At 46.3% G+C, this 18,767-nt stretch overlaps 1 protein-coding gene across 1 annotated transcript in view; it reads left to right on the plus strand.

The window, feature by feature from the left end:
- Positions 1 to 18,767, plus strand: part of PNPO (pyridoxamine 5'-phosphate oxidase) — a 50,346-nt gene that overhangs the window by 23,159 nt on the left and 8,420 nt on the right. Inside the window, exons 2-4 of the mRNA XM_040435296.1 lie at positions 1,080 to 1,204; positions 1,338 to 1,437; positions 15,496 to 15,549. Of these exons, the coding sequence (XP_040291230.1) occupies positions 1,080 to 1,204; positions 1,338 to 1,437; positions 15,496 to 15,549 (279 nt within the window). The remainder of the gene's footprint in view (positions 1 to 1,079; positions 1,205 to 1,337; positions 1,438 to 15,495; positions 15,550 to 18,767) is intronic.

Raw genomic sequence — 18,767 nt, forward strand, 5'->3', positions numbered from 1 at the left:
GCCGGAGGAGGAGATCACGGCTGGCCCTGTCAATCAACACGGCTAGGGGGCGGTTTTCTGCTGCGGCTACCAGCAAGTAGACGCCCTACTTGCTGGTAGAGCCCTCATTTACATATTATAAAACTTCGTTTTATAAAGAATCGGCCGCATGAAAGTAAGTAAGACTATTATATTCCCCTATATCGCGCTATGAGGAATCTAACTATCCAAAAAAAAAAAGAAGAGTTTTGTGGGGTGACAGAAACCCTTTAATAGTTATTTTCAATTAATTGAATGCTCAAAAAATGTTTTGTCTCACTCTCATTTCTTCTTGTTGCATGTTGAAGCTCTACTTGGAACCTTGTTAAGATCCAACAATGTAAAATATGATTTTTTGCCATTTTTCAAGTGGTCTTAAACTTTTGATCAGGACTGTAGTTTGAAGGTTCTGGTCTAACTCTCTTTTGCAGTGAGACCTGGACAATCTCTTTATAAATGGGCTGATCTTAGTCCTGTTTGCCAGGTGCATACTCTCCTCATTGAAATTAATGGATGACCTTTTGCATCAATACATCATAAAACACTATGGTTACTAAGAATTCCCTATCTTCTATCGGAGGTCATACCTCCTGGGTGTAGACGTTCTAAATGCATTCTAATCCTTATCATGATACAGTCATGACATAATTCTGAGTGCTTTCTGCTCCATTTGAGCTGCTTCCTCCTGCATCTGGAAGGAAGTAATATTACCAGTGTTATGTGCATGGAGGGGGTAGGCCGAGCAGGATGTCTGTGAGATGCAGCTTCCGCCAATAGCTGGAGAGCAGGAAGTGATGTCAGAGGAGGGGGCGTTGTTTTGACAACCTTTTCAGTACTGCCCAGGACATAACCATCTTGTTATTTCATAAATTGTAAAAAAAAAACACCTTGGAAACCTGAATGACCAGAGTGAAAGAATAAACGCCTGGGGACATTTTTCTGAATGATTCATTTTCACTGCAGACTTTAGAGGTTCCCTATTTTCACAGACTGTAAATTGCCAGCCCTGGATCTTAATCAGCCCTGAATCTAATATTTTTATTCTTTTTTTTTTCCCTTAGGCATTTGAAGAATGTCATCTAGCTTCCCTTGATCCCATTACTCAGTTCAATGCATGGTTCCAGGAGGTATTGCAATGCCCTTCCATTGCAGAGCCTAATGCTATGTGTCTAGCCACCGCTACCAGGTACTAGCCCAGAGTCAGGATGTAATTTGGTAACACGGTCCACTATTCACCCCTGCCAGTTTGTCTTTGATGCTATACATCTTATTTTTACCCACCTCTTCCTCAAGTTACCCTTTTTCCCTCTTCTACATAGGGACGGGAAACCCTCTGCACGTATGGTTCTCCTCAAAGGCTTTGGTTCGGATGGGTTCCGATTCTACACTAACCGGGAGAGCAGAAAAGGGAAAGAGCTGGTGAGAGACATTAAACGGATAAAAAAAATCCCATATACATCATTAATATATAATATCTACATGTACACCATTTACAGAGGACCGGTCTGCTTTGATGACATGTCTACTTTAGTAAATACCGTATATACTCGAGTATAAGACGAGTTTTTTGGCACATATTTTTGTGCTCAAAAAGCCTCCTCGTCTTATACTCGAGTCTAGGTCTTTGCTCCGGTAATACAGGCAGTGCGGGGGGCGGCGCTCACTCACTGACGTCACGCGCCTGCGCCGCCTAGTGGGAGAAAGCGCGTGACGTCAGTGAGTGAGCGCCACTCCCTGCACTGCCTGTATTACCGGAGCAAAGACAAAGTAAGATATCCACAGTTAAAGGTTACTATTAGTTTAAATATACTGCTGTGAGCGTCGGGGAGGGGGATCTGTGGATGGCACTGTAGGGGGATCTGTGGATGGCACTGTAGGGAGATCTGTGGATGGCACTGTAGGGGGATCTGTGGATGGCAGTGCCATCCACAGATCCCCCTACAGTGCCATCCACAGATCCCCCCTCCCCTAAACAGTGCCATCATGGCACTGTTTAGGGGAGGGGGGGATCTATGGATGGCACTGTTTAGGGGGGAGATCTGTGGATGGCACTGTTTAGGGGGGAGATCTGTGGATGGCTCCCTGTATTTAATGCAGAGTGTGTGTGTATATAATGCACACACTCTGCATTAAATACAGGGAGTCACCCTCTTGCAGATGTGTGTATATAATGTAGAGTGTGTGCATTATATACACATACACTCTGCATTATAGCTGCATTTCCCACCCTAGTCTTATACTCGAGTCAATAATTTTTCCCATTTTTTTGGGGTAAACTTAGGGGCTCGGCTTATACTCGGGTGGGCTTATACTCGAGTATATACGGTAATTGTATTCCCTGAAATAACAATTCTTAAAACTCTACATTGTGCCATTCCTCCTTTACTCCTTCTGGAAGTGGATTAATAAATTAACAATTGGACATTACCATTCTTCGTGTCAATAGGGTGTGTCCCTACACATGCTGATACTGTCCGTATTGACTTGGCAGTGTAATAGTGTGTGGGGACATGACCCATTGAAAAAGGGAATGGTAAGATATTTTATTCATATCGTAAATTTGCTGGAGGAAATTACAGAGTAATAGCACAATATAGCTGTTCTAACATGGTACTTTGTGGGTCAGATCTTCCCATATTAACCTGCCACCACAAAATGCAATGCAATCTGAAAGCAAAATGTTATAGAGCAGGATGAGCTGAGCAGATATATAGTTCGGGGGGGAAAGATTCAGTAAAACTTGTAATTTATTCATTTATATCTCTGCTTTTTCCAATTCCTGTGAAGAGCTATTGGTACAGGAGGGAGGTGTTATCAGTGACACACTCTGATTAGTGTATGTGTATAGGTATAAATTCAGGACAAAAGAACCTCGGTGTACCTATCCTAACCACAACTGAATGTCCTTTATACCTCCAGAAACGAATCACTTCATGATTCCATTCATTTTTTAATCCATATCCAAAATTATAAAGAGATAAAAGAGATATAATATAATATTATATATATATATATATATAATGTCTTGCTCTCAATATTGTATACGATTTGATTTGTGAGTCAATACTTGTGGTGGGTAGTCATATTTTTCCCCTCCCACGACAGCACCACAGAGAGAGGGATCCGGCCCCAGGGACAGGAAACCTACAGAATAAGGCCTCATGCACACGACCGTTGACTTTCAATGGGTCCGTTGAAAACTCGGAAAATGCACCGTTTGTCATCCGCGGCCGTGATCCGTGTATCCTGTCCGTCAAAAAAATAGGACCTGTCCTATTTTTTTGACGGACAACGGTTCACGGACCCATTCAAGTCAATGGGTCCGTGAAAAAACACGGATGCACACAAGATTGGCGTCCGTGATCCGTGTCCGTAGGCTACTTTCATACAGACGGATCCGAAGATCCGTCTGCATAGAAGCTTTTTCAGAGCTTCGTGAAAACTCAAATCCGACAGTATATTCTAACACAGAGGCGTTCCCATAGTGATGGGGACGCTTCTAGTTAGAATATACTGAGAACTGTGTACATGACTGCCCCCTGCTGCACCTGAAGGGGTTAATTGTGCGTATCATAGCCCCCTGTAAGAGATCAGGGGCTGCCAGGCAGCAGGGGGCAGACCCCCCTCCCTCCCCAGTTTTAATTTTATTGGTGGCCAGTGCGGCCCCCCCTCCCTCTATTGTATTAATATCATTGGTGGCCAGTGCGGCCCCCCCTCCCTCCCTTTATTGTATTATCATTGGTAGCCAGTGTGCGGCCCCTCTTCCCTCCCTTTATTGTATTATCATTGGTAGCCAGTGTGCGGCCCCCCCCGGCCCCCCCTCCCTCTATTGTATTAATATCATTGGTAGCCAGTGTGCGCCCCCCCCCGCCCCTCTTCCCTCCCTTTATTGTATTATCATTGGTAGCCAGTGTGCGGCCCCCCCTCCCTCTATTGTATTAATATCATTGGTGGCCAGTGCGGCCCCCCTCCCTCCCTTTATTGTATTATCATTGGTAGCCAGTGTGCGGCCCCCCCTCCCTCTATTGTATTATCATTAGTGGCCAGTGTGCGCCCCCCCGGCCCCCCCTCTATTGTTTTAATATCATTGGTGGCCAGTGTGCGGCCTCCCCTCTCCCCCCCCCCCCCCCCCGGTCATTGGTAGCAGCGGAGAGTTCCGATCGGAGTCCCATTTTAATCGCTGGGGCTCCGATCAGTAACCATGGCAACCAGGACGCTACTGCAGTTACTTTGCAATATTAGAAGCATCATACTTACCTGCTGCGCTGTCTGTGACCGGCCGGGAGCTCCTCCTACTGGTAAGTGACAGATCATTAAGCAATGCGCCGCACAGACCTGTCACTTACCAGTAGGAGGAGCTCCCGACCGGTCACAGACAGCGCAGCAGGTAAGTATGATGCTTCTAATATTGCTAAGTAACCATGGCAACCAGGACTGCAGTAGTGTCCTGGTTGCCATGGTTACCGATCGGAGCCCCAGCGATTAAACTGGGACTCTGATCGGAACTCTCCGCTGCCACCAATGATCGGGGGGGGAGGGGGTCGAGGGCAGGCCGCACACTGGCCACCAATGATATTAATACAATAGAGGGGGGGCCGGGGGGGGGCGCACACTGGCCACCAATGATAATACAATAGAGGGAGGGAGGGGGGGCCCTGATCTCTTACAGTGGGCTATGATACGCACAATTAACCCCTTCAGGTGTGGCACCTGAGGGGTTAATTGTGCTGATCACAGCCCCCTGTAAGAGATCGGGTGCTGCCAGGCAGCAGGGGGCAGTCATGTACACAGTTCGTAGTATATTCTAACTTGAAGCGTCCCCATCACTATGGGAACGCCTCTGTGTTAGAATATACTGTCGGATATGAGTTTCACGATCTAACTCAAATCCGATGGTATATTCTAACATAGAGGCGTTCCCATGGTGATGGGGACGCTTAAAGTTAAAATATACCATCGGATTGGAGAAAACTCAGATCCTATGGTATATTAACTCCTGACTTTACATTGAAAGTCAATGGGGGATGGATCCGTTTGCAATTGCACCATATTGTGTCAACGTCAAACGGATCCGTCCCCATTGACTTGCATTGTAAGTCAGGACGGATCCGTTTGGCTCCGCACGGCCAGGCGGACACCAAAACGACTTTTTTTTCATGTCCGTGGATACTCTAAAAATCAAGGAAGACCCACGGAACCCCGTTTTGCGGACCATGAAAAAATACTGTTGTGTGCATGAGGCCTAAAAATGTGGAGCCTCTCTACCTCTTCAGTGGTTTCCTGTCCCTGGAGTGGGAGACCCACAGTTTTTTTGTTTTTCCTTTTAGGTCTTACCGTCGGTCTTTGATTCCTAGGGGGTCCCTAGAGGGCTGACGGTAGCTGCTGGGGTCCATCGCGCTGCTGGGCCTGCTGACAGGACCCTAGGATATGGAGGTGCTCCGGGGGCCCTCTGTATCTTGCGGCAGGCATGTGGGTTACCTCTCAGGGAGAGCTCTGCCCCATGAAAAGCGCCATCCAGGAGCGGCAAGGAATGTGGGCATCCTTGAGGCGAGGCTCTGCCGCACTGATTTTCTAAGGAGAGCGGGCCAGTGTGGATCGCTTCCGGCCACGTGATGTCAACTCCAGATCACTTCCGTAAGGCGATGTGCGTGATGATGCGTTTCCGGCTGATCACGTGGGCGGCGTCTTCCGAGAGGCGGTGAGACACAGAAGCGGTGGGCGTGATGACGCGTTTCCGGCTTATCACGTGGGTGGCGTCCTCTGGGAGATTGGACGCAGGAGCTGAGCACGTGTTGACGCGCTTGCTGTGGGGGACGCCGCTCGTGCTGTATTTAAGGAAGTACAAGCCAGACCAGTCTCTGAGCTATTACAGGATGGTCTGCGCTTGACTACATGTATGGAAATCCCTTTTTACTATAAGCAATTCCCTCATCGTTAGTAAATGTGCAGATTAAGGATTAACTATTCATTCTTTCTTAGTGAATAGACTCCTTTACTTCCTCCTTTCTGCAATGGAGGAAGAGAGAAGACAAGAATCTGCAGAGGGTGAAATGGTGAACCCCAGCCTGGTAGTTGATCAATCTTCCTTGGGGTATATAATGTTGAATGTTATAATGTATCCAATTTTATTCATAATTCGATCCACATATTAACATAAAAAAATATCCCATTTCCTTCATAAGTCAACAAGCATGGTCTTTATCAAAAATAACCTGATTCAGATGTTCAATATTTAGTATTCATGACATTAAATATTTTGTATCCTTTGGATACAGTAAATGGCTTGATCTGTTATTGTCACTGTATTATTTGTGCTCGGATCGACTATCAGAGTGACAGTAACCTAACGGATAGCAGTAGAGTAGTGGCGGAACTGCTGTGAAGGGTAGCCTAAAGGGGGCCACCCTATAAGGAAGGATGATATGAGGGTTGGGTGGGAGGGACACACCGCTGCTGTGGACGAGAATCGGAGGTGACTGACAGGGGGGAGGGCGCAGCGGTGCTTTAAATAGGATGTGCGGGAGCCTCCCCTCCCACAAATACGGCAACTGCGTTGCTTACACTTGTGCTCGGATCGACTATCAGAGTGACAGTAACCTAACGGATAGCAGTAGAGTAGTGGCGGAACTGCTGTGAAGGGTAGCCTAAAGGGGCCAAAAATACAAGACACGGTAGAAGGAAACCACTGCACTGTATTGAAAACACATTATACCAGCAAATACCGAAAGCAAATGACATCTCTCGTTTAGGGTTGGGAATGTAACGAGTGTAACACAGCGACTTCCAATGACCTAGTTTCTTTATGATGTGAACCCGTACATTATTCTTAGAGGCGGCTGAGGCTACTCCTATTCTAAATGAATGGCCGGTAATGCTTGATGGTTCAACATCTAGTTTCGGCAGCAAAGCGTATGTATTTCAGGAATGTTTGTATGCTAAGCGGGCCGGAGTCGTGAACTAAAAGAAGGGTAGTTAGGCGGAGTGCGTTTGCTAAGAGCCGCCCATTCGTCAAAGACTGCCACTGGACACCACTCGTTACCCGTAGGGAAATATATGACCTTCGTGGTGCGGTAGTTTAAGTATGATCAAGAGTGAGGACGTAGTGGGAACCTAAGCATAGTAAATGTTGTTCCTGTATGAAGGTGCTGTTAGACACAGGGCACGTGAACCCCCCGGGTCGTAGGAACCCGTAAAACACAAATACAGCGCTGTTTTGAACAAGGCACTTGTCTTCAAACCACAGGGGTTTGTACTTTAGAACATCAAAACGGATTTGAACATTTCACCTGAGAAGGCTCTCCTGGAAATTTTACTGACGGCTGAAGCATTGTGTATACCTTTTAAGGATCGCCTTAATTGGGTGCGCTGAAAATAAAGGAGACCTGTCTGGATAGGGAATGTGCCAAAAGTGTCGTATATCGGCTAAATATAATTTGATAGTACCTTGAGAAAGTTTTAAGGTCTGAGTGGCAAAAAGCTATGAATGCAAGTAGGTATGTGATGTGATCCTACCCTGTTGCAGGCAAGACCGCTGAAACCTAGTAAAATGAGACCAAGCCGTCTGGTACGTCCTCGCCGTGTTCTTGGATATTGACTTCTGCATGAGAACCGTGGCTGTATCCGGGTGCACCTTATTACTGTACCTCTTACCGGAAGATGGATCGATGCCCAGGACTTAGGCCGGACCCCAACACCCTCGGCCCAAGTTGTATATGAAGTAAGCATGCCTGGGAGAAGATGATGTCCGCAAAGGCAGGCTTTGGATGACTGCCTATGAAGACCCAACGACCTAAAAATAAAAGTCAGGGAAAACAACAACGTGAGTGAGACTCTAATGGCGCAAGCGAGCTACCGCAAGAAAATTGAATTGCGAGCCACAGATGACCGAACCATGGGAGCGGGACTGAAGGCCGAAAAAGACATGGAACCTGCTTGTTGTGGGACTACGCAGCCCGCCTCAAATGGCGGAGTTATGTGTGTAAATTTTAAACGGAGAAGCCAAGCGTGAAAGACTAATGGCGGAGTCATAAGTGTAACACTTAACCGGAGAAGCCATGGGTGAGAGACTACTGGCGGAGTCATGTGTGTAAAACTAAACGAAGCCATGCATGAGAGACTAATGGCGGAGTCATATGTGTAACACTAACCAGAGAGGCCAAGCATGAGACTCTAATGACAGTGTCATATGTGTAAGCCTAAAAACGGATAAGCCATGCGAGAGAGAGACTCTAATAGCGGAGTCATGTGTGTAACACTAAACCAGAGCAGCCATGCGTGAGAGACTACTGGCGGAGTCATGTGTGTAAAACTAAAACGAAGCCATGCATGAGAGACTAAATGCGGGGTCATATGTGTAACACTAAAACGGAGAAGCCATATGTGAGAGACTCTAATGGCGGAGTCATATGTGTAACACTAACCAGAGAAGCCATGCGAGAGAGACTATTAGCGGAGCCATGTGTGTAACACTGAAAGGGGAGAAGCCATGCATGAGAGACTAATGGCGGAGTCATATGAGTAAACCTAAAACGGATGAGCCATGCGAGAGAGACTCTAATGGCGGAGTCATATGTGTACCACTAAACCAGAGAAGCCATGCGTGAGAGACTCTAATGGCGGAGCCATGCGAGAGAGACTCTAATGGCGGATTCATATGTGTAACCTAAAAACGGAGAAGCCATGCGTGAGAGACTCTAATGGCAGAGCCATGAGAGAGAGACTGTAATGGCGGAGTCATGTGTGTAATTCTAAACCAGAGAAGCCATGCGTGAGAGACTAATGGCGGAGCTATGCGAGAGAGACTCTAATGGCGGCATCATGTGTGTAACACTAAAAGGGAGAAGCCATGCGTGAGAGACTAATGGCGGAGCTATGCGAGAGAGACTCTAATGGCAGAGCCATATTTATAACACTAAAACGGATAAGCCATGCGTGAGAGACTCTAATGGCGGAGTCATATGTATAACACTAAACCAGAGAAGCCATGTGCCATGTGCGAGAGACTGTAATGGCGGAGACATAGGTGTAACACTAAACCAGAGAAGCCATGCGCAGAGTTTTTTGTTTTTTTTACCACTTATGCAGCACCAGTATGACTTGTGGACTCGCATAACCGTGACTCTCTCCGACACTAAACCATGGGACGCTGACCAGCCCACAAGCACATTGTACCCCTAACGAACAACGTGAAGAACGGTCATAGGGCCCCCGAGGCCATGAGGCCCCCCCCCCCCCGAAATCAAGAGACTGACTTGGATGACGTAACAGTGACGATAAGCAATTAAAACGTGAGCCAGACCTAATGGAAAATGCATAGACGTTAGTGATCCGAACCATGTGCATAAATGAAACATTAAGCCGACCGTGAAATTTGAAACAGATGGGAGAAAAACAAGAGCCAGAGGCATTGCAGTTCGCCAAGAAAAGATCCTTGTCTTGACAAACGAAAGAACAACTGTGAAAACATAGTAGGAACTTGCTTCTATTGGCCCACTTACCGCTAGGGAGCTATTTGGTTAAGTGGGGCAGGAGAACAATCTGAGTGAATGCGAACCAGAAGTAAAGGGGACCAGTCTGAGTGAATGCAAACCTGGACTAAAGAACACCATTTTAATTTGTTTTTGTTCCCACAACCCCCCCCCCCCCCCCCCCCCCCCCCGTGAAGAGAGAAAGGTAGGCCTAAGGAGTGTGACAAACCACTGAGGAAAGTAGCCTGAAAAAGAAAGCCGCTAAGCCGGAAGAGCAGTATCAGAGCGGTGTGCTGATAGCCCTAGTAAGAATACTGTGTAACCATTATGTAGAATAAAGAGATGCGCTCTAAGTGGAAGCAGAGTATAACATATGATGTAAGATGTAAGAACAAGTGGGTGAATGCAGCTCTGGATGTGAGCAGTGCCTAAAACATGGTATGGGCACAGCTCTGTGTATGAGGAGCATGGTATAAAGCAGCCGTATGACTGCAATCTGAAAGTGAACAGAGTATAAATGTAATGCAACCGCGGACTCATGAACGCAGCTCTAGTAGTGAATGGCGTATTGGACAAAATGTAAATGCAGACACTCTGACGTAGCTTTCAAGGTAACAATCCTAACCACGATCATTTGACCATAAGAGCCCAACCCCCTTCGCCCCAGAGCGCTTCCATTCACGGACCGTGTAACCAAGTCCGATCCTACCGTGAATCTCAGCTTTTTTTTGGACCATTGATCCATGTTTGCCATCACCTGTAGTTACTACAACTGAAACGCCAAAATAGAGCCTGGTCAGCAGACAGCCATGAGCCTGTCGTAATCGTGACGTTGTACACTGCTCAAAAAAATAAAGGGAACACAAAAATAACACATCCTAGATCTGAATTAATTAAATATTCTTCTGAAATACTTTGTTCTTTACATAGCTGAATGTGCTGAAAACAAAATCACACAAAAATAAAAAAATGGAAATCAAATTTTTCAACCCATGGAGGTCTGGATTTGGAGTCACACTCAAAATTAAAGTGGAAAAACACACTACAGGCTGATCCAACTTTGATGTAATGTCCTTAAAACAAGTCAAAATGAGGCTCAGTAGTGTGTGTGGCCTCCACGTGCCTGTATGACCTCCCTACAACGCCTGTGCATGCTCCTGATGAGGTGACGGTCTCCTGAGGGATCTCCTCCCAGACCTGGACTAAAGCATCTGCCAACTCCTGGACAGTCTGTGGTGCAACGTGACGTTGGTGGATAGAGCAAGACATGATGTCCCAGATGTGCTCAATTGGATTCAGGTCTGGGGAACGGGCGGGCCAGTCCAGAGCATCAATGCCTTTGTTTTGCAGGAACTGCTGACACACTGCAGCCACATGAGGTCTAGCATTGTCTTGCATTAGGAGGAAACCAGGGCCAACCGCACCAGCATATGGTCTCACAAGGGGTCTGAGGATCTCATCTCGGTACCTAATGGCAGTCAGGCTACCTCTGGCGAGCACATGGAGGGCTGTGCGGCCCTCCAAAGAAATGCCACCCCACACCATTACTGACCCAATGCCAAACCTGTCATGCTGGAGGATGTTGCAGGCAGCAGAACATTCTCCACGGCGTCTCAAGACTCTGTCACGTCTGTCACATGTGCTCAGTGTGAACCTGCTTTCATCTGTGAAGAGCACAGGGCGCCAGTGGCGAATTTGCCAATCTTGGTGTTCTCTGGCAAATGCCAAACGTCCTGCACGGTGTTGGGCTGTAAGCACAACCCCCACCTGTGGACGTCAGGCCCTCATATCACCCTCATGGAGTCTGTTTCTGACCGTTTGAGCAGACACATGCACATTTGTGGCCTGCTGGAGGTCATTTTGCAGGGCTCTGGCAGTGCTCCTCCTGTTCCTCCTTGCACAAAGGCGGAGGTAGCGGTCCTGCTGCTGGGTTGTTGCCCTCCTACGGCCTCCTCCACATCTCCTGATGTACTGGCCTGTCTCCTGGTAGCGCCTCCATGCTCTGGACACTACGCTGACAGACACAGCAAACCTTCTTGCCACAGCTCGCATTGATGTGCCATCCTGGATAAGCTGCACTACCTGAGCCACTTGTGTGGGTTGTAGACTCCGTCTCATGCTACCACTAGAGTGAAAACACCACCTGCATTCAAAAGTGACCAAAACATCAGCCAGGAAGCATAGGAACTGAGAAGTGGTCTGTGGTTACCACCTGCAGAACCACTTCTTTATTGGGGGTGTCTTGCTAATTGGCTATAATTTCCACCTGTTGTCTATCCCATTTGCACAACAGCATGTGAAATTGATTGTCACTCAGTGTTGCTTCCTAAGTGGACAGTTTGATTTCACAGATGTGTGATTGACTTGGAGTTACATTGTGTTGTTTAAGTGTTCCCTTTATTTTTTTGAGCAGTGTATATACCTGAGCAAAGACTTCGTAGGGGAAAGAAAAATAATCGGCTGAACCGTAGTGCGCTCTTGGCAGACACCTGTTATGAGCAAATAGCAACATTTATATCCAGACAATATCATTGGAACTTAAATATGTGAACCTTGAGAGAGGAGGGAGAAGATGTAAAACACATAAACCATATAACACGGTACACAGGTTAAACTGTACGTCATGGAGAGAGAAACAGGTTTTGATGCAGAGAATTTATCTACAAGAATTTCACCAACTAGGACAAGCCACCTATCTGTGCACGGTGTATGGGACTGTTGTTAGCTACATTTGTGTAAACAGAATCGCGTGGTACCTATTCTCTGGTACATGACTACTGACATGTGGCTGCTATATGTAAAAGAACATTGAAGTTGTTTGTGGCATACTTATGGGCACTGACATGAGTAGTAAATGTCCATGATTTAAGTGGTAACTACTTGACCCGTACAGCTAAACACAAAATAAGAGCCGGTGTGCGCTGGGCACATGTGGTTTCAGGCAGCTGTGCCGAGCCGCATGTAATGGAGCCGAACGCTGGCAAGACGTGGGGCCCAGCTGTAGAAAGGAAGCGCCCGCGAGAGCAGGACTTACCCTACCCGGACCGGACACACACGCTGAAGAAACGATCAGGAACACAGTCGGTCGTCCGCTGGAGCGCGAGGACGCTGACCCCGCTCGCGACCCGGAAGTGACGCCGCGCCTCCGCACACGGCTGCTGGATGGTAATCGGAAGTAGCTACACACCGCTGCTGTGGACGAGAATCGGAGGTGGCTGACAGGGGGAGGGCGCAACGGTGCTTTAAATAGGATCGTGCGGGAGCCTCCCCTCCCACAAATACGGCAACTGCGTTGCCTACACAAATATTTAGGCAGAATATGTATCTTTCTTATTTGCAAAGAATAAAGTGTTACCACATGATGGACTTCTCTGGAGTTGGCCTTTGATACGAGTGGTATTTCCCTCCTAGACGAACCTCCTTTGCTCCCCGTATTATACCTTGTGCGTGCTCTATGTTCGGCGTCCCACGTGGCGCCCCACATGATCGGACTTCTTACTTAGTCTCCGATGCAGCACGCTGTTATCTGGTATGCTTCGGATCTTTATGTCTGAAGTTTGAAATGTTGCACCGCTGTATCTAGTTGTGGCTATACCGGGGGTCTCTCTGGATTAGGCTACTTTCACACTAGCGTTCGGGGCTCCGCTTATGAGTTCTGTTTGAAGGGTCTCACAAGCGGCCCCGAACGGATCCGTACTGCCCTAATGCATTCTGAGTGGATGCGGATCCGCTCAGAATGCATCAGTTTGGCACCGTTTGTCCTCCGCTCCGCTCAGCAGGCGGACCCCTGAACGCAGCTTGCAGCGTTCGGGTGTCCGCCTGGCCGTGTGGAGGCAAACGGATCCGTCCAGACTTACAATGTAAGTCAATGGGGACGGATCCGTTTGAAGTTGACACAATCTGCCTCAATTTTCAAACGGATCCGTCCCCCATTGACTTTCAATGTAAAGTCAAAACGGATCCGTTTGCATTATGTTCATGTTAATGCAAACGGATCCGTTCTGAACGGATCTAAGCGTTTGCATTATAGGTGCGGATCCGTCTGTGCAGATACCAGACGGATCCGCACCTAACGCAGGTGTGAAAGTAGCCTAACTGTGGTCTTGCCATACGCGTTTTGGAGCAACAAGCTCCTTCCTCAGTGGCTCGATGAGGTAGACAGAGGAACACACGACTGATTTCTGTATAGTTTATTCTATTGTATTATATTATAGTTTTTATCATTTACTTTTTATACTATGTGACTTATCTATATAGGACCTAATACATATTTGCATTTGGTACCATTCCTGATGATTGAGTGCCTGTTAATACTTTAGATATATATTTTTTATGTTTACAGACTGTGAGGCTGATAACAGTGTACCTATATCCAAAAACCAAAGGGAGAGCCACTACAATTCTCTTTATTGTTATCAGTGACCGACAGCTACCTCTTATGGTCACTTATACACACAATGCTATCAATCACTGATGACCCCTCCCTCCTGTACCAATAGCTCTTCACAGAAGGTAGAAAAAGCAGAGAGATAAATGTATACATTATTCTGAATCTTTTCTCATGAAACTATATATCAAGCTGCTCAGCTCCTCCTGCTCTATAACATGGTGCTTTCAGTATGTATTGCATTTTGTGGTGACAGGTCCTCTTTAAAGGGGTTTTCTAGGAGTTTTACACTGATGAACTATCCTCTGGATAAGTCATCAGTATCTGATCGGTGGTGGTCTGACACCCGGGACCCTCGCTGATCAGCTGTTTGAGAAGGCATTGGCCCTCTCAGTAGCGCCGCGACCTTCTCCAGCTTTTCCTAGGCCATGTTACATTGCGTTCATTGGTCATATGGCCTAGGCGCAGCTTAGCCCCATTGAAGTGAATGGGGCTGAGCTGCGATACCAAGCACAGCCGCTATACAATGTACAGTGCTCTGCTTGATGAGCCGAGAGAGCACTGGTGCCTTCTTAAACACTTGATCGGCTGGGTCTTGGGTGTCGGACCCCCACTAATCAGATACTGATGGATAGCTCATGAGTATAAAACTCCCGGAAAACCTCTTTAAGGCTCCATTCACACGTCCGCAAAATGTGTCCGGGTGCGGACCCATTCATTCTCTATGGGGACGGAATGGATGCGGACAGCACACAGTGTGCTGTCTGCAGCCGCAATTGCGGAGTGCGGCCCCGATTTTGGGTCCGCAGCTCCGCAAAAAGATAGAGCATGTCCTATTCTTGTCCGCAGCTTGCGGACAAGAATAGGCATTTCTATGGGGGTGACGGGCTGGTATGTTGCGGACCCGCAATTTGCGGGTCCGCAACACACCACGGACGTGTGAATGTAGCCTAAAGGGGTTGTCCCATCTCGGCTTTTCATTGCCAAGATGCGAATGACCTACCTACAGTAAGTGCCCCGATAGCCGTTACGGGTGAGATCACTCTGAGTGACTGAGCGACAGCCGGCAATACTACTGACTCCTAATCTTATAGGAAGATTGAAATATCAGTAATGGCTTGTAAATCTATACTAAGAGGTAAATCCTTTTCTCTACATCCCATAAGACATTAAATGCTTTTTATAGAAGACCTGTCATGTTCTTCAAAATCTCCAGCTCTCAGGTTTCATTCGTAGCCATCGCTCGGCTGATTCTTGGCCTTTCTTGAGGAGTGAACCTGAGTGCTCTGCCCACTCAGCGCAGACAGTGTCGGAGCGACTCGTAAGATAGGATATCTCTCATCAGATCAAACTGCAGGAACCGCTCTGACGCTGATTGGGAAGTGTCTCTGGTTCACCCCCCCCCTTGAAAATTGAGCATTTACAGCCCCCTTCACATTACACACCCTTATTAACATATCAGGCACCGATTGCCTGGGAACGGGAGGGTCAAGAAGGAAAAAAAGGGCAAAAATGAGTGGATGAGTGGCTATAAATGGATCATGAGTGCTGGTCTTTTTGGATAAAGTGAGTGGTTCTCTGCCTACTCTTGTCTCTTTACCTTGTCCTGCTTTATCTCTATAGGAATCTAACCCATTTGCTTCGCTGCTGTTTTTCTGGGAGCCCCTGAATCGCCAGGTAAACGCCTTTTTGTAGCTTTTGAAGTCTCTGTTCTACACACAGAGACCTGTCTATACAGAACGTTTTCGCCTAAAATAGAAAATACTTGAGAATATAAGATCCCTTAATCTTTATGATCTTGCGTCTATCTGTAGGCAGCCATTACAGTACACATAGCGCAACACCTCTCTTACCGCTCTGCCTGTGTCACTGCAGTTCTGGCTCTGTATTAATAAATCAGGAAGATCAGGATGAACATGTCCCTCTCTTATAATAGATGCAGTGCACAGGGATTTGGAAGCTAGGAATAAAGTATATTTAAAGGGAACCTGTCATCAACTTTATGCTGCCCATACTAACGGCAGTAAAAAAGTAGAGACAGGTGAGTTGATTTCAGCGGTCTGTCATTTATAAGTTAATAGTAAGTGGTTGCTGAGAACCAACATCACAATCATTGCAGACTGGGCCTTGAAAAGAGTCCCGGCCACCTGAGAAGAGTCCTGGTCATTCATGAATTCCTGCTCTCCCTGCCACCTGCTGATGACTGACAGTCTTCTACCTAGTTGTCTCCCTTTCTCTCTAGGAGAGAACTGCCAATCTTCAGCAGATGGGTGAGAGAGCAGGAGATTAGGAATAACCAGGACTCTTCTCAGGTAGATTTGACTCTTTTCAAGGCCTGGGCTGCAATGATTATGATGCTGGTTCTCGGCAACCACTGACTTTTAGCTCATAAGTGACACACCGCTGACATCAGCATTTCTGTCACTATTTGATGATGCCCTCAGTGAGGTCAAACAAATAAAAAAATGGCGTGGTGTAACAAGGGCAGGAAGTGCTCAAACCCATATGCAGTTGTGCATGTATATACAGGGGAGCAAATCCTGCACTTGTAGCCCATTGCTAATGGCGATCCCCAGCAAAAATGCATACATAATATTTTATATAGACCTTTGCTGGAATCTATTGGTGGGTATAGCTCTTTAAAGGGAAATTCTGGTAAAATTGGAGTTTCTTGGTGCAATTAGTCCTTAATATTCCGTAATCCATATTGGATTTATCAATGGGTTTAGCCACAGACATTAAGGCCGACATTCAGCAGAAGGGTTAGTGGTGTATACAGTATTCATACGCAGCTCCAGTCTAAATACTGGGCAAGGAAGGCGGCAGCTGGGATCAAGATCTGGATCACTCATCGTTTAAGTTATTTGGATGTTAGTTTTTGGGGAGGCCTGGGTGAGCCATCGTTCCGGCTCCTTCAGTACATCATTTTCTCATTTCTCAACTATGATTCTTTAAACTTGTGGTTACCTCTAATCCAATAAAACAATATATAACCATGCCAAATGATTATAGAGGGAGGTCCGTTTTGGTAAAGTATTAAACCCAGTATAGCTCCAACCACAGTCGGGTAGAATGCTGACACGTGCACTACATTCATTGCTCAGGAACCTGTCCAGTTCCCATGTGGCATCTGCTACCTGTTATTTAAGTGTCTCAGACAGAAAACAATGGCCCTTAGAACAACACAGAAACTGGAAAGGCTGCTCCTATCACAGCGAACCTCTCCCCATGATTCATGCAGATGGCTGCTGGCTATCCCTATGGGGTTAAAACCTTTCTGCGCAGCGTTGCTGTTAACCTATTGTGCATGCTGTTCCGACTGTCTTCGTCAGGAAGAAACTTCTGCAAGAAAGTGAAAAGTATTCATAAATGAAAATGTAAAGGTATTTGGTGGCCAGCCATGTGCCTAGGGTCATTTTTTTTATTTTTAGGCTAGAGCTACGCAATAAATAACTCTTTTCAGCAATCTGACCCCCCCCCCCCCCAAAAAAAAGAAAAATGCAGTGCAGCTTGTGTATTTGCCCTTCCCCTATTATTTATTTAGTCATATAGGACTAGAAAAGAGCTTTTCAAGTTGTTCCCGTGTTATTGCTATAAATGCTGTCATACAATAGATATGAGCTTACTGCATACGGATCTATTTATTATCTTAAAGACCACATCTGTTTTACGGTCCGCAAATTGTAGATTTGCAAAACACAGATGCTGGCTGTGTGCATTTCTAACATTTCTATATTAGAAATGCCTAGTCTTGTCTGAAAAACGGAGCGTGGAACGGACATACGGATGTGAACCAAATTTCCCTATCTTTTGCTGCCCCATTGAAACGAATAGGTGCACATCTGATCCGCAAGATCGGATCGGATGCGGACCAAAAATACGGTCGTGTGCATGAAGCCTAAAGGGAACCTGTCACATTGTACATACATTTCTATCTCGGGGTGGCATGTTATAGAGCAGGGCTGATATAAGGTATATCATTCTATGGGAAACTATTCAGTATAAATTGTGTTTTTCATTTAAACCCCTGCTTGCTATATGCTTAGGAGTCCAGTGGGTGGTCCTGATCACTGATTGACAAATATCTCTTCATGCTCGGTCAAGAAGATTAGAAGAAACCGCGGCACTCTATGTCTTCAAGACGTTGCTGTGTCTATTTTTTAGCAAACAAGTGACGTTTCGACTCAAGCTTGAAAAAAAAAGACTTATAGAGTCGTAACGTCGCTTGTTTAGTGAAGAATAAACACAGCAACTTCTTGAAGACATGGGGCCAGATTTATCATTAGCTCAGGTCAGAATAATGGAGTGAAAAAGTCCCAAAAAAGTCCCAAACGCTAAAACTGCGCACAAATTTGCGACTTTTTTCTGCTCTGCACTATGCTCGCCAGTTTTCTGAAAGTGGGCGTGTTTTCTTATGTAAATGAATCTCTAGACAGATTTACTATTGGGACTATTTAAAAAAGTCGCAAAAAAGTCGCAAAAAAGTCCCAATTTCACTCCAGTGAGGACCATGCTTATCTTATGAGACTTTTTAATAGAACATGCGACTTTTTCATAAAAACGTGCGACTTTTTCGTAAAGATGTGCGACTTTTGTAAAGCTGCTTACTGACGGATAAACTGCTACCGTCAAACCACATTTATTACAGTCTTAAAGGGCCGATCATAAATCTGACTTGGCTAAAACTGACTTTAGCCATATGTGAAAGTGGAGTGAGCGGTCAGAGTAATGATAAATCTGGCCCATAGAGTGCCGCGGTTTCTTCTAATCTTCTTGGTATTGGGTGCCCAGTAGGCCGAGGCTCAACACTGCAGGCACCGCCAAAGAATGGTCTTTCTAGGTCTCAGTGAGTAGTGCTGTCTTATCCCCCTTTTCTCCTTTCATGCTCAGTCATG

This window comes from Bufo bufo, chromosome 6 (genome assembly GCF_905171765.1).
Source record: "Bufo bufo chromosome 6, aBufBuf1.1, whole genome shotgun sequence".
NCBI classification, from domain to species: domain Eukaryota; kingdom Metazoa; phylum Chordata; class Amphibia; order Anura; family Bufonidae; genus Bufo; species Bufo bufo.